Source organism: Pan paniscus, chromosome 3, assembly GCF_029289425.2.
Source record: "Pan paniscus chromosome 3, NHGRI_mPanPan1-v2.0_pri, whole genome shotgun sequence".
Taxonomy (NCBI): domain Eukaryota; kingdom Metazoa; phylum Chordata; class Mammalia; order Primates; family Hominidae; genus Pan; species Pan paniscus.
Genome location: NC_073252.2, coordinates 119,663,288 through 119,675,136, shown reverse-complemented (window position 1 = coordinate 119,675,136; position 11,849 = coordinate 119,663,288). Strand labels below are relative to the sequence as shown.

The 11,849-nt window shown below is 38.6% G+C and overlaps 1 protein-coding gene across 1 annotated transcript in view; it reads left to right on the top strand.

Moving 5' to 3' along the window:
* The first annotated feature begins 7,498 nt into the window (after positions 1 to 7,498).
* The window catches only part of BBS7 (Bardet-Biedl syndrome 7), a 47,075-nt gene continuing 42,724 nt past the window's right edge, over positions 7,499 to 11,849 (top strand). The window contains exons 1-2 of the mRNA XM_003816412.5: positions 7,499 to 7,784; positions 9,981 to 10,046. Coding sequence (XP_003816460.1) covers positions 7,749 to 7,784; positions 9,981 to 10,046 — 102 coding nt within the window. The 5' untranslated portion in view covers positions 7,499 to 7,748. The remainder of the gene's footprint in view (positions 7,785 to 9,980; positions 10,047 to 11,849) is intronic.

Below are 11,849 nucleotides of genomic sequence, written 5' to 3'. Positions count from 1 at the left end.
TCCATTGTTATACGTTACCATATGTTAAGATAGTAAAGATACAAAGTTTCTATAATAGATGTTTCTGATAGTTTTATAGTATGGTCCAGGATTCCAAGTGTGAAAAGTTTTTGCTTATAGCTATGGAACTGAATATTTTGTAATTTTCTTCTTTGCGGTTGGAAAAAATGTTGAATGAAAAGGTGGCAGATTCAGCTGGGGACATTCAGCCTAAGATCCTTGGAATCTGAAGATCAGAGAAGTATGAAGATAAGCCTCATGGTATCCACACCATGTGGATAAAAAGCTGACTTTTTTTTTTTTTGTTCATGCCCCTCACAACTGTAGAGCTCTTAACAGGCATTTTTTCTTTATTTACTATGTACAAACTGGTATAGTTTTAATATTTCATCTTTTTCCTTATTCATCATTTCAAGGTGTTGTTTCAGAAGAAGGTGTGATGACAAGGTGTAGTGAGTGTGGTTGATGTTTTTGATGCCCTGCCCAGATGCCCTCTACTGGACCAGTGCACCTGTCTCCCAGATTCTCCTGTGCAGTTCCTAGCCAATCACTTCCCCTGGAGAATTGCCCTCAGCTAAAAAGAAGCAGCCTTGCTCGGGATGTGATGCCTCCGCCTCCCCATGGCCAGTGACTGATGGGTGGGGGCACAAAGGGCTGGCCCCTTGTCTCAAGGTGGGGCCAACTATTCGGTGCAGTTCATGCTCCAGAGCTCCTGAAAGGATTAGGGTGATGCCAGACTCAAGCTGAGATGAAATCCTGGTTTAGATTCTTCCTCTGCCTTTTCCAGTTTCCTTCCTTCCCTTTTCCCAGAGAGCATCCCCTTAATGAGTCACCACATCCAAATCTTATTAGGTTTTGCTTTTAGGGAACTCACACTAAGCCATAAGGTATTAATGTGGTAGCATACGGTTGAGATGAGGATTAGTCGAGGGGATTGCTGTCAGAATTAGTCCTTCACTTGAGGATAAAGATAGCTCTGGGTCAGCAAGTCTTTTCCCTAGTCACTTTTAACAGGTACCTTTGGGAAAACAAACCTCAAAGAAGTTGTTGGGGGCAACTCAGAGAAGGGAGCATTTAAACAGGACCAAAAACAACTTTATAGAAAAAAACATTAATTAAAGGATTGTCAAAGCCCCGGGACTCTTTTTTCCTTGGGACATCTCTCATTTTTTACCTCCTTGCTATTCTTATTTTTTTCTCATTTACAGATAAAAGAAAGCAACACTCAAACTGCTTCTTAGACTTATTGTTTGAAAAGTTGGGTACTTTATAAGTGCCTGCTGTATTGAATTTACAGAGCACCCGTGACTTTATGGAAGTCACAATCTGTTGAAAAGTTTGGGTTCTTAGACTTGAAATAATGAGAAAACTTTGAAAAAGGGTACACAGTATCTTTACAGAGTTTATGCACAATAAAAACAAAAATGATACGTTGTGATTATTAAAAGCAAATTTGGTACAATTTAGGATAACTGTCTTACCCAATATGTCAATATATTTATATTTCAAATGTGCAAGCCAAGTGAAAGCAGCTTTTATAAATGGGAAGATAAATTGTCTTATGGACAATGTCTAAAGAGAACTGAAGCCACACTAATGACTGTGGTATGGGACAAACCATTTAACTTCTCTGGTCTTCATAAATAGTTCAGGCAAACAGGGTTATGCTACATCAGGGGTTCCTAGTCCCTGGAGCTCATAGAGGTGTTTTAGCAGGTTAATGTCATCATCCAAGGTGGTAATCTTTCTTTGTGTCTTTTTAAATTTTTTAAATAAAGTTTTTAAAATACATTTTTAGAGGCGGGTCTCACTATGTTGTCCAGGCTAGTCTTGAACTTTCGGCCTCAAGCAATCCTCCTGCCTCAGCCTCCCAAAATCAGGCTGGGCACAGTGGTGCACACCTGTAATCGCAGCACTTTGGGACGTTGAAGCAGGTTGATGGCTTCAGTTCAGGAGTTCAAGACCAGCAGGGCAACATGGTGAAACTGTCTCTACAAAAAATACAAAACAAATTAGCCGGGCGTGGTGGCATGTGTCTGTGGTTCCAGCTACTCAGGAGGCTGGAGTGAGAGGATAACTTGAGCCCAGGAAGTTGAGGCTGCAGTGAGCTGGTTCACGCTACTGCACTCCAGCCTGGGTGACAAAGTGAACCACCCCCCGCAAAAAAAAAAAAAAAAAAAATCTAAAATGGGTATTTATAACTTTGTTCAGTTTAAAAAAGAGTTTGAGAATTTCTAAATTTATACCATGTGTTAGGGGAAACTAATGTTTTTACTCATGACTCAGTCACTCAGCTGACCACCACTAGCGTGTTGATGGTTTTAACTTTAATGCAGTTTAAATTGCTTTTATTTTTAGCCATAAGTTGTTTAACTTATACTCATAATGGTTGCTTTAGCACCATAACATAAGGTTATAAATTAGTGAGGTGCATGGTAATTCTGCAGATTTGTCTCTAAAGTGGTCTTTGTCACATCTGAGAGGCAGTCATCTTCTGTTGAGTTTTATAAAGACCACCAAGATGTCTCTGATACCCTAAAACATCTTTAAAAAGAGGACACACAGTGGTAATTTAACTTGACATTTTCTTTATTGTGAATAAAAATTCCTCACCCTGCTAATTAATTATTTGAGGAATACTTAGTAGGTTGAAATCTTTACTAATCATTTAGAAACAAAACATAGTATGTACTTTAAAAATAATAAATTGCATTTTTAGATGCAAAATCAAAGAATTCCAAATATCATATTATGCAAACTTTTTGTATTGTTTTGATACTATTTCATAGCCTCATTTCACTGTTTTAAAATAAATTTGAGCTTCAAAATAAACTTTTACTTTCCTTCTACACAATTAATTGAACAGTGGACATCACTTGCTAAATGGAAAGTGAGCACTGCCAGCATTGTCTGTTTTTGGTGTTTTTTTTTTTTTACCTATTCATTAGAACCATAGTATTTCTTCATTATTAATTTGTATGAACTATTTTTTAAGATATTAACTCTTTTCTCCTATATTTTTGTTTTCATTTAAACATTGTTGTGACATATTGAAATGTTTATCTTTACTTTTCATTTTTTTTAAGTTAGTTTTTTGTTTGTTTTTTAGAAATGGGGCCTTGCTATTTTGCCCAGGCTGGATTGTTGGGCTCAAGCAATCTTGAGCCTCAGCCTTCAAATAGCTGAGACTACAGGCATGTAACACCATATCTGCTTTTTTCCTTTGTGGTTTCTTCTATTCCTTTTGAGATCAGTTTCCTTCTATTATGGGCTGAATTGTGTCCCCTCAAAACTCATGTTAAAGTCCTCGCCTTCAGTATCTCAGACTATAACTATAGTTGGAGATAGGGTCTTTAAAGAGGTAATTAATTTAAAATGAGATAATATAACTGGTGTGCTTATAAAAAGACAAGATAAGACACAGACAGACATAGAGGGAGGACCATGTGAAGACACAGGGAGAAGATGGCGATCTACAAGCCAAGAAGAGAGGCCTCTGAAGATTGGTTTTATTCCCTGCTGACACCTTGATCTATGACTTCTAGACTCCAAGACTGTGAGAAAATAAATTTCTGTTGTTGAAAAGCCTCCCAGTGTGTAGTACTTTGCTATGGCAGCCCTAGCAAACTAATACTATATCCTCCAACCTCCAAAATTCTGTAAAATGCTATACAATTCTATTTTCTTCTATCTTTTCTATGGCTTTATTTTTCAGTTGACTTCTAAAATTTATTTGTATTTTTTTCTTGAATCTAAATTGATATATATTTCCCCCAAATTGCTGAACAGCTAACTCATCTACATGTATTGTGTATTTTAATGTGGAATTATTTTAGCCTCAGAGAAATAATTGTCTGGAACATAGGGAAAACTTTTTCAGATATTGCTGCAGTAAATAACTTCTCTTCTTAAGAAGCACCTCTTCTCAGGGATTTAATTCTTTTTGTTTCACAATTATTTGTGAACTCTTTCCTGGAAAACCACAGTGGCTCATGTCTGTAATCCCAGAACTTTGGGAGGCTGAGGTGGGCGGACCACTCGAGCCCAGGAGTTCAATACCAGCCTGGGCAACATGGCAAAACTCCATCTCTACAAAAAAAAAAAAAAAAAAGAAAAAGAAAAACCACAAGAATCAGAAAAGTAGCTGTATCTGAACTTATCTGTATTTCCCCAGGCAGAGCTCTATGCACATTAAGGAAGGACTGATGAAAGTGAGTCAAAGAATGTCAGCTCTTAAATCCTGGGTCACTATGGGTCAGTAGTAGTCTGTGGGGCCCCGAGAGTCAGGGGTGGTTCCTGAGGCCTTTTCACAGGTGTCTGCAATTTTGAAACTATTTTCATAACACTAAGTTGTGATTTGCCGTTTCACTCTGCCAACATTTGCACTGATGGTACCGAAACAATGGTGGTTAATACTGCTAGTGCTTAAGCATAAATCAAAATAGTGGCTCCAAACTGTACTAGTAGACACCATATTCTATATAACATGCACTGATAGGAAACAAAAATCATTTCATATAAAAATGTTCTTAACGAAGCAGCAACATTGTTAATATTATCTTTTTTCTTTTTTCTTTCTTCTGATTCAGCCCTCATTTATTACATCTTAACTCTTGAATATGTCTTTTTAAATGTTCTATGTGATGACATAAGGAGTATGTATAAAATCCTTCTACTGAATACTGAAATACATTAGTTGTCTCAAGGAAAAGCACTTGTGGGATTGAGCTGCTAGCTGAACTTCCAGCTTTTTTCATGGGACACTTTTTATTTGAAGGAATTACTCACAAATTATGATTATTCAGACTTAGATATTTGGCATTTACTTTCTTGTGAATTCAAGAAGGGAACCTGTCAGTTCAAGGAAAACAATCGACATTTGTTGCCAATGTGTAAATTTCAAACTTTCAAGCACAAATTTGAATTTTGGAAAATATGTATTCACCATCTAAGTTTGACAGATCTCCCATACTCGGGACTTTACTGATGAGATCCATGGTGATACTAACAGATGGAATTTTTTGATGTTGTGTAACGAAGTCACAGTTCACATTGCAACTAACCTTTCAAAAAACTACTACTTGTTGAGTTTGGACCAAATTGTCTTCATATACATGAACAAAAACAACATATAACAATAGATTGAATGCAGTAGCAGATTTGAAGCTCCTCCTGTCTACTATTAAAATGGACAGAAAATAGATTTGCGCACAGTACCAGTTATTTCATTTTATTTTTTTATTTTGGAAAATATTTTTTTTCATTAAGATATTTGTCATAGGTTTTAAAAAAACACTAATTGTTTTCAGTTCTAATGTCTAATATGGTAAAAATCAATAGGTAACTCATATAAACAAATGGTCTTTATACTTTCCAAAGCAATCTACAGATTCAGTGCAATTCCCATCAAAATATCATTACTACTTTTCACAGAACTAAAAAAAAAAATCTAAAATTCATATGGAACCAAAAGACAGCCTGAATAGCCAAAGCAATAATAAGCAAAAAGAACAAATCTGGAGGCATCACGTTACCACACTTCAAATTATACTGCAAGGCAAGTTACCAAAACAGCATGGTACTGGTAAAAAAAATAAAAATAAAAATAAATAAATAAATAAAGACACATAGGCCAATGGAACAGAATAGAGAACCCAGAAATAAAGCCAAGTACTTACAGTCAACTGATCTTCAACAAAGCATACAAAAACATAAATTGGGAAAAGGGCGCCCTATTCAATAAATGGTGCTGGGAAAACTAGTTTAGCCACAGGTAGAAGAATGAAACTGGATTCCCATCTCTCACCTTATACAAAAATCAACTCAAGATGAATCAAAGACTTAAATCTAAGACCTGAAACCACACAAATTTTAGAAGATAACATTGGAAAAACTCTTTTGGACATTAGCCAAATGCAACAAAAACAAAAATAAATAAATGGGACCTAAATAAACTAAAAAGCTTCTGCACAGCAAAAGAAATAATCAGTAAACAGCCCATAGAGTAAAAGAAAATATTTTCAAACTGTGCATCTGATAAAGGACTTGTACCTAGAATCTACAAGGAACTCAAACAAATCAGCTAGAAAAAAACAATCCCATCAAAAAGTGGGCAAAGGACATTTTTCAAAAGAAGATATACAAATAGCCAACAAATATGAAAAGATGCTCAACATCACTAAATCTCCAGGGAAATGCAAATTAAAACCACAGTGAGATACCACCTTACTCCTGCAATAATGGCCATGAGGCAGGCGGATCACGAGGTCAGGAGTTCAAGACCAGCCTGGCCAACATGGCAAAACCCTGTTTCTACTAAAAATACAAAAATCAGCCAGGCGTGGTGGCGGGCACCTGTAATCCCAGCTACTCGGGAGGCTGAGGCAGGAGAATCACTTGAACCCGGGAGCCGGAGGTTGCAGTGAGCCGAGATACTGCCATTGCACTCCAGCCTGGGGGACAAGAGCAAGACTGTCTCAAAAAAAAAAAAAAATTTTAGAAAATATATGTTGGCGTCGATATGGTGAAAAGGGAACACTTTTGCACTGCTTGGGGGATGTAAATTAATACCACCACTATGGAAAACAGTATAAAGTTTCCTTAAATAAATAAATAAAGGTGGAGCTACCATTCAATCCAGCAATCCCACTACTGGGTATCTACCCAAAGGAAAAAGACACATATACACGCATGTTTATAGCAGCATAAGTCGCAATTGCAAAGATATGGGACCAACCTAAGTGCCCATTGACTAACGAGTGGATAAAGAAAATGTAGTATATATACACCATTGAATACTACTCAGCCATAAAAAGGAACGAAATAATATCTTTTGGCAGCACTTGGATGGAGCTGGAGGCCATTATTCTAAGTGAAGTAATTTAGGAATAGAAAACCAAATACTGCATGTTCAGTTATGAAGATGCAAAGACATACAGAGTGATAGAATGGATTCTGGGAACTCCAGGTAGGGAGGAGATTGGGAGCGGGGTGAGGGATAAAATACTACATATTGGGTACAGTGTACACTGGTGGATGACGGGTACACTAAAATCTCGGAATTCGCCACTCAAGAGCTCATCCATGTAACCAAAACCCGCCTGTACACCCAAAACTATTGAAATAAAAAAAAATTAAAAGTGAGAGAAAACCCACAAAAAGCAAATGGTCTTTGTGCTCCTCAACTGTTTTTAAGAGTTTTGTAAATAAGTCCTAAGGCCAAAAGTCTGAGAACCGCTGCTGTAAGCTAGCACCTATAACGGTGGAACCTAATTCTTTGTGGGACCCTTTCCAATGTCAGAGTGAAATCGGTCAGAATCTAGCAGGCTTAACTAGTTTTTTCTACAGCGATAAGGAAAGAAGTCCAGTATTAGCCCTGGGCCGCGGTGAGGGTGGAGCCAAGACTGCGTCTGGAGTCTCTGTGGAAACCGCCCTGTTTGGGTCTCCCGGACCTCGCCTCTTTGGTTCCTCTCCGCCTCTGATTGGAACACGCTGTCAGTGGGCGGTGCTTCGGGAAAGGGGCGGGCCTTCATCTTCGTCCAGGAGCCCCTCGCAGCAGCGTACTGACGTCACGCAGGACGCCACCGCCCTGTCGCCCCGCCTGTGCAGCCCAGGACCTAGGCGCGGTAGCTGGGGCTGGCTTTTGAGGGGCGCGGGCAGCCTTCTGACTGGGTCGGAGGCCTGCGGGCCCGAAGCCTCTGTCCCTCCTGTTCTTGTCCGGCGCTGCTTAGCCCCTCCGCGTAGTCATCATGGATCTGATTTTAAACCGAATGGATTATCTGCAGGTAAACCCAAGGGATGGGGCGGGCGCCGCGCTGGGCAAGCCCAGCACCCGGAGAGGATTCCTTCCTTCCACTGACGAAAGTCTGGGTCGCCAGGAGCTGGTGCGGAGGCGAAGGAGCCGGGCTGGGTGCCGACCTCTCAGCACCCCGCCTTTGGGCAGCTCCCTTTCGTCTGTGACGGTCCGAGGGGACCGGGGAAAAGCGGCGCAAGCCCCCACGGTACTGGCTTCTGCCGGGTCCTGAGGATGCCCTGAAAATGTGACACTGTCTCATCCCGGATTCCCCCCAGGGCCCTTCTCCTCCTCCCTAGCCGTGGCTGCCCGAGGGCCTCTAATCCTCAATCTCCATCTCTACCCGGACCCTTTTGCGGAGCACCACGCACTTGTTTCTTACTGTGAGCTGTACCGCACCAGGCAGATCATAGTAAAAGCAATGAAAACCGGGCCGGGGGCAGTGGCTCACGCCTGTTATCCCAGCACTTTGGGAGGCCGAGGCGGGCGGATCACCTAAGGTCAGCAGTGGTTAAACCTCGTCTCTACAAAAAGTACAAAAATTAGCCCGGTGTGGTGGCGGGCGCCTGTAATCCCAGGTACTCGGGAGGTTAAGGCAGGAGAATCGCTTGAACTCGGGAGGCGGAGGCTGCAGTGAGCTGACATCATGCCACTGCACTCCAGCTGGGGCGACAGAGCGAGACTGTCTCGAAAGGGGGAAAAAAAGCAATGACAGCAGTTTAATGTGCATCTAGCTTATTCTAAGAATTTAGCATACCTACCAACATATTTAATCCTCATAAGAATTTGCAAAGTAGACAATATTATAAATGAGGATCTAAGGGGTTAGAGAAGGCAAGTAATTTGCTTAATAGCTAAAAATTAGGGAGTTGCTATTTGAATCAAAGTCTCGGACTCCAGAACTGGTGTCTTTTTGTTACACTACACTGCCTTTCAGAATTTCTTTCAGACCTAAAATTCTCTCTACCCCAATTCCTCATCATATTTTTAGGCCATCTCATTTTAGCTAATGGTACAAATGTTTGCCCAGTCAATTTTCTAGGGGTTTATGCTATGTACTTCCATATCCAACTGGTCACCACATCTTGCTGCTTTTAACTCCCAAATATCTCTTGAATCTGTCCCATATCTTCCATCTCTATTACCCTCATTTGGGTTCTCATCTTCTCTTGCTTGAATAATTGAAATAACCTCCAAATTGGGCTCCTGAACTCCAGCTTCATCTCCCTCCAAGCCATCCTTCACATCACTTGCTAGATTGATGTTTCAGAAATACAAATCTAAGCAGATGACTTTAATACAATTTTCTGGAATGCAGAATAAAGTCATTTATACTATATGAACGTTTTATCATGATGTGTTGTTTTCACCAATTCCTCTCCCATTGGTCCCATCCTCTTCTCCTAACTATACACCAGCAGTGACAGTTCCCTGCTGCTTTCATCCTCTGTATTTTTTTGTAAAATAATCTTCACCTGTTAGATTGGATGTTATGGCCTTTATCATATTTGGTATTTTAGCAGAAATCTTTTTTTTTTTTTTTTTGAGACAGGGTCTTGTTCTGTCACGCAGCCAGTCTGGAGTACAATGGCATGATCATGACTCACCACAGCCTCAAATTCCTGGACTCAAGTTATCCTCCTGCCTCAGCCTTCCAAGTAGTTGGGCCTGCAGGCATGCACCACCATGCCTAGCTAATTTTTTATTTTTTGTAGAGACAGAGTCTCCCTGTGTTGCCTAGATGGTGTTGAACACCTGGGCTCAAGTGATCCTCCCACTTCAGCCTCCCAAAGTGCTGAGATTACAGGCATGAGCCACTGCATGTGGTCTTCCGTTGCATTTTTAATAACTATAATCTATTTTCAAAGTTCTTGAATCACTTTGCTGAACAACTGTATGCAGTTGGAAAAGAAGGCTTCTAGAGATATTTTTTAGTAAAGCATCTTGCCAGTCATCTTACACAACTATTTTTGGCTTGACAACTTTATAGGATAAATTTTACTATTTTGGTTGTTTCCTATATGTATTCTGACTAATATGACATATCTCATTAGAAAATAAATTAATTACTGATAATAGTTATATCACTAATTTCAGTTTAACAAAAAGGTTCACTATAACTTAAGTTATTTTAATCTCTGTAATAACTTCAAATTAAATTCACTAGGCATCTGGTGTTTTTCTTTAGGTGGGAGTAACATCTCAGAAGACTATGAAGCTAATTCCTGCCTCAAGACACAGAGCTACACAAAAGGTACTGTATAGATTCTGATTTCTCCACTATTCCCTAGCAGTGACAGAGGAGAGGCTCCTATTTCCTTCTTTATTATTAAGTTATTCTCTTAAAAATGCTAATGTTAAAATGGAAATGAATTTTTTAATTTGAACAGAAATTGGAATACCAAGGGACATTTATAGACAATAATTTTCTTGGACATTAAAATTATTATATACCATTAGTAAATAGTGTAGGCAAACTTAAAAACCATACTCCATTTTTCTGTGTATCAGATGTATATATGAAAAAAGAAATATAAAGCAGAATAAGATATCAAGAAAATGTTCTCTTTAAACTTTCTCATATTTTAAAGTCATTAAATATTTTGATGTTAAACTGTACTTAACTAACAATATTGATTATGTTTAAAGAAATGTTGATCCTATGATTTCCACAAAACAATTATAGTTTCTTAGTAGACTAGCCAAATATTTTAATGGCTGCAAAAAATACTTTATCCTGATATATAAACATTTTAGCAAGATGAATCAACAATTACACATAGTACTAGAAGTCCTAGCCAGAGCAATTATACAAGAAAAAGAAATAAAGTGCATCCAGATTGGAAAGGAGAGTCAAATTATCTCTGTTTGCCGATGACATGATCCTATATATAGAAAAACCTAAAGACTCTACCAAAAAACTCTTAGAACTGACAAATGAATTCAGTAAAGTTGCAGGATACAAAATTAATATACTGAAATTAGTAGTGTTTCTATACACAACAAACTAGCTGAAAAAGAAATCAAGAACACAATCCCAATTATCATAGATAAAAGATAAAATACTTAGGAATAAATTAACCAAGGAAATGAAAGACCTCTATAAAAAAAACTATAAAACACTGATGAAAGAAATTAAAGAGGATACCAACAAATGGAAAAACATCCCATGTTCATGGATTGGAAGAATTAATTTTGTTAAAATAACAATACAACCCAAAGCAATCTACAGATTCAATGCAATCTCTATCGAAATACCAATGTCATTTTTCACAGAAAGAGAAAAAAAATCTTAAAATTTGTATGGAACCACAAAGACCCCAAATAGCCAAAACAATCCTGAGTAAAAGGAACAAAGCTGGGGCATTACACTACCAGATCTCAAAATATACTACAAAGCTGTAGTAACCAAAACAGCATAATACTGGCATAAAAACACAGAGACACAGAGAACGTAAAACGGAATAAAGAACTCAGAAATTAATCCGCATATCTACAACCAACTGATTTTTGACAAAAGAGCCAAGAACAGCCCCTGGGGAAAGGACAGCCTCTTCAATAAATGGCGCTGGGAAAACTGAATATTCATATGCAGAAGGGTGAAACCAAGACTCCCATCTCTCACCCCATATAAAAATGAACCCAAAATGGATCAAAGACCTAAATGTGGCCAGGTGTGGTGGCTCACACATGTAATCCCTGCAGTTTGGGAGGCCAAGGCGAGTGGATCACTTGAGGTCAGGAGTTCAAGACCAGCCTGGCCAACATGGTGAAACCCTATCTCTACTAGAAATACAAAAAAATTAGCTTGTCATTGTGGTAGGCACCTGTAATCCCAGCTACTCAGGAGAGGAAGACTCCATCTCAAAAAAACAAAACAAAACAAAACAAAAAACAAAAAAAGACCTAAATGTTAATGCTTTAGGACATTGGTCTGGGAAAATAGTTAATGAATAAGACCTCAAAAACACAAACAACACAAGCAAAAATAAACAAATGGGATCATATCAAACCAAAAAGCTTCTACACAGGAAAGGAAACAATCAATAAGAGTGAA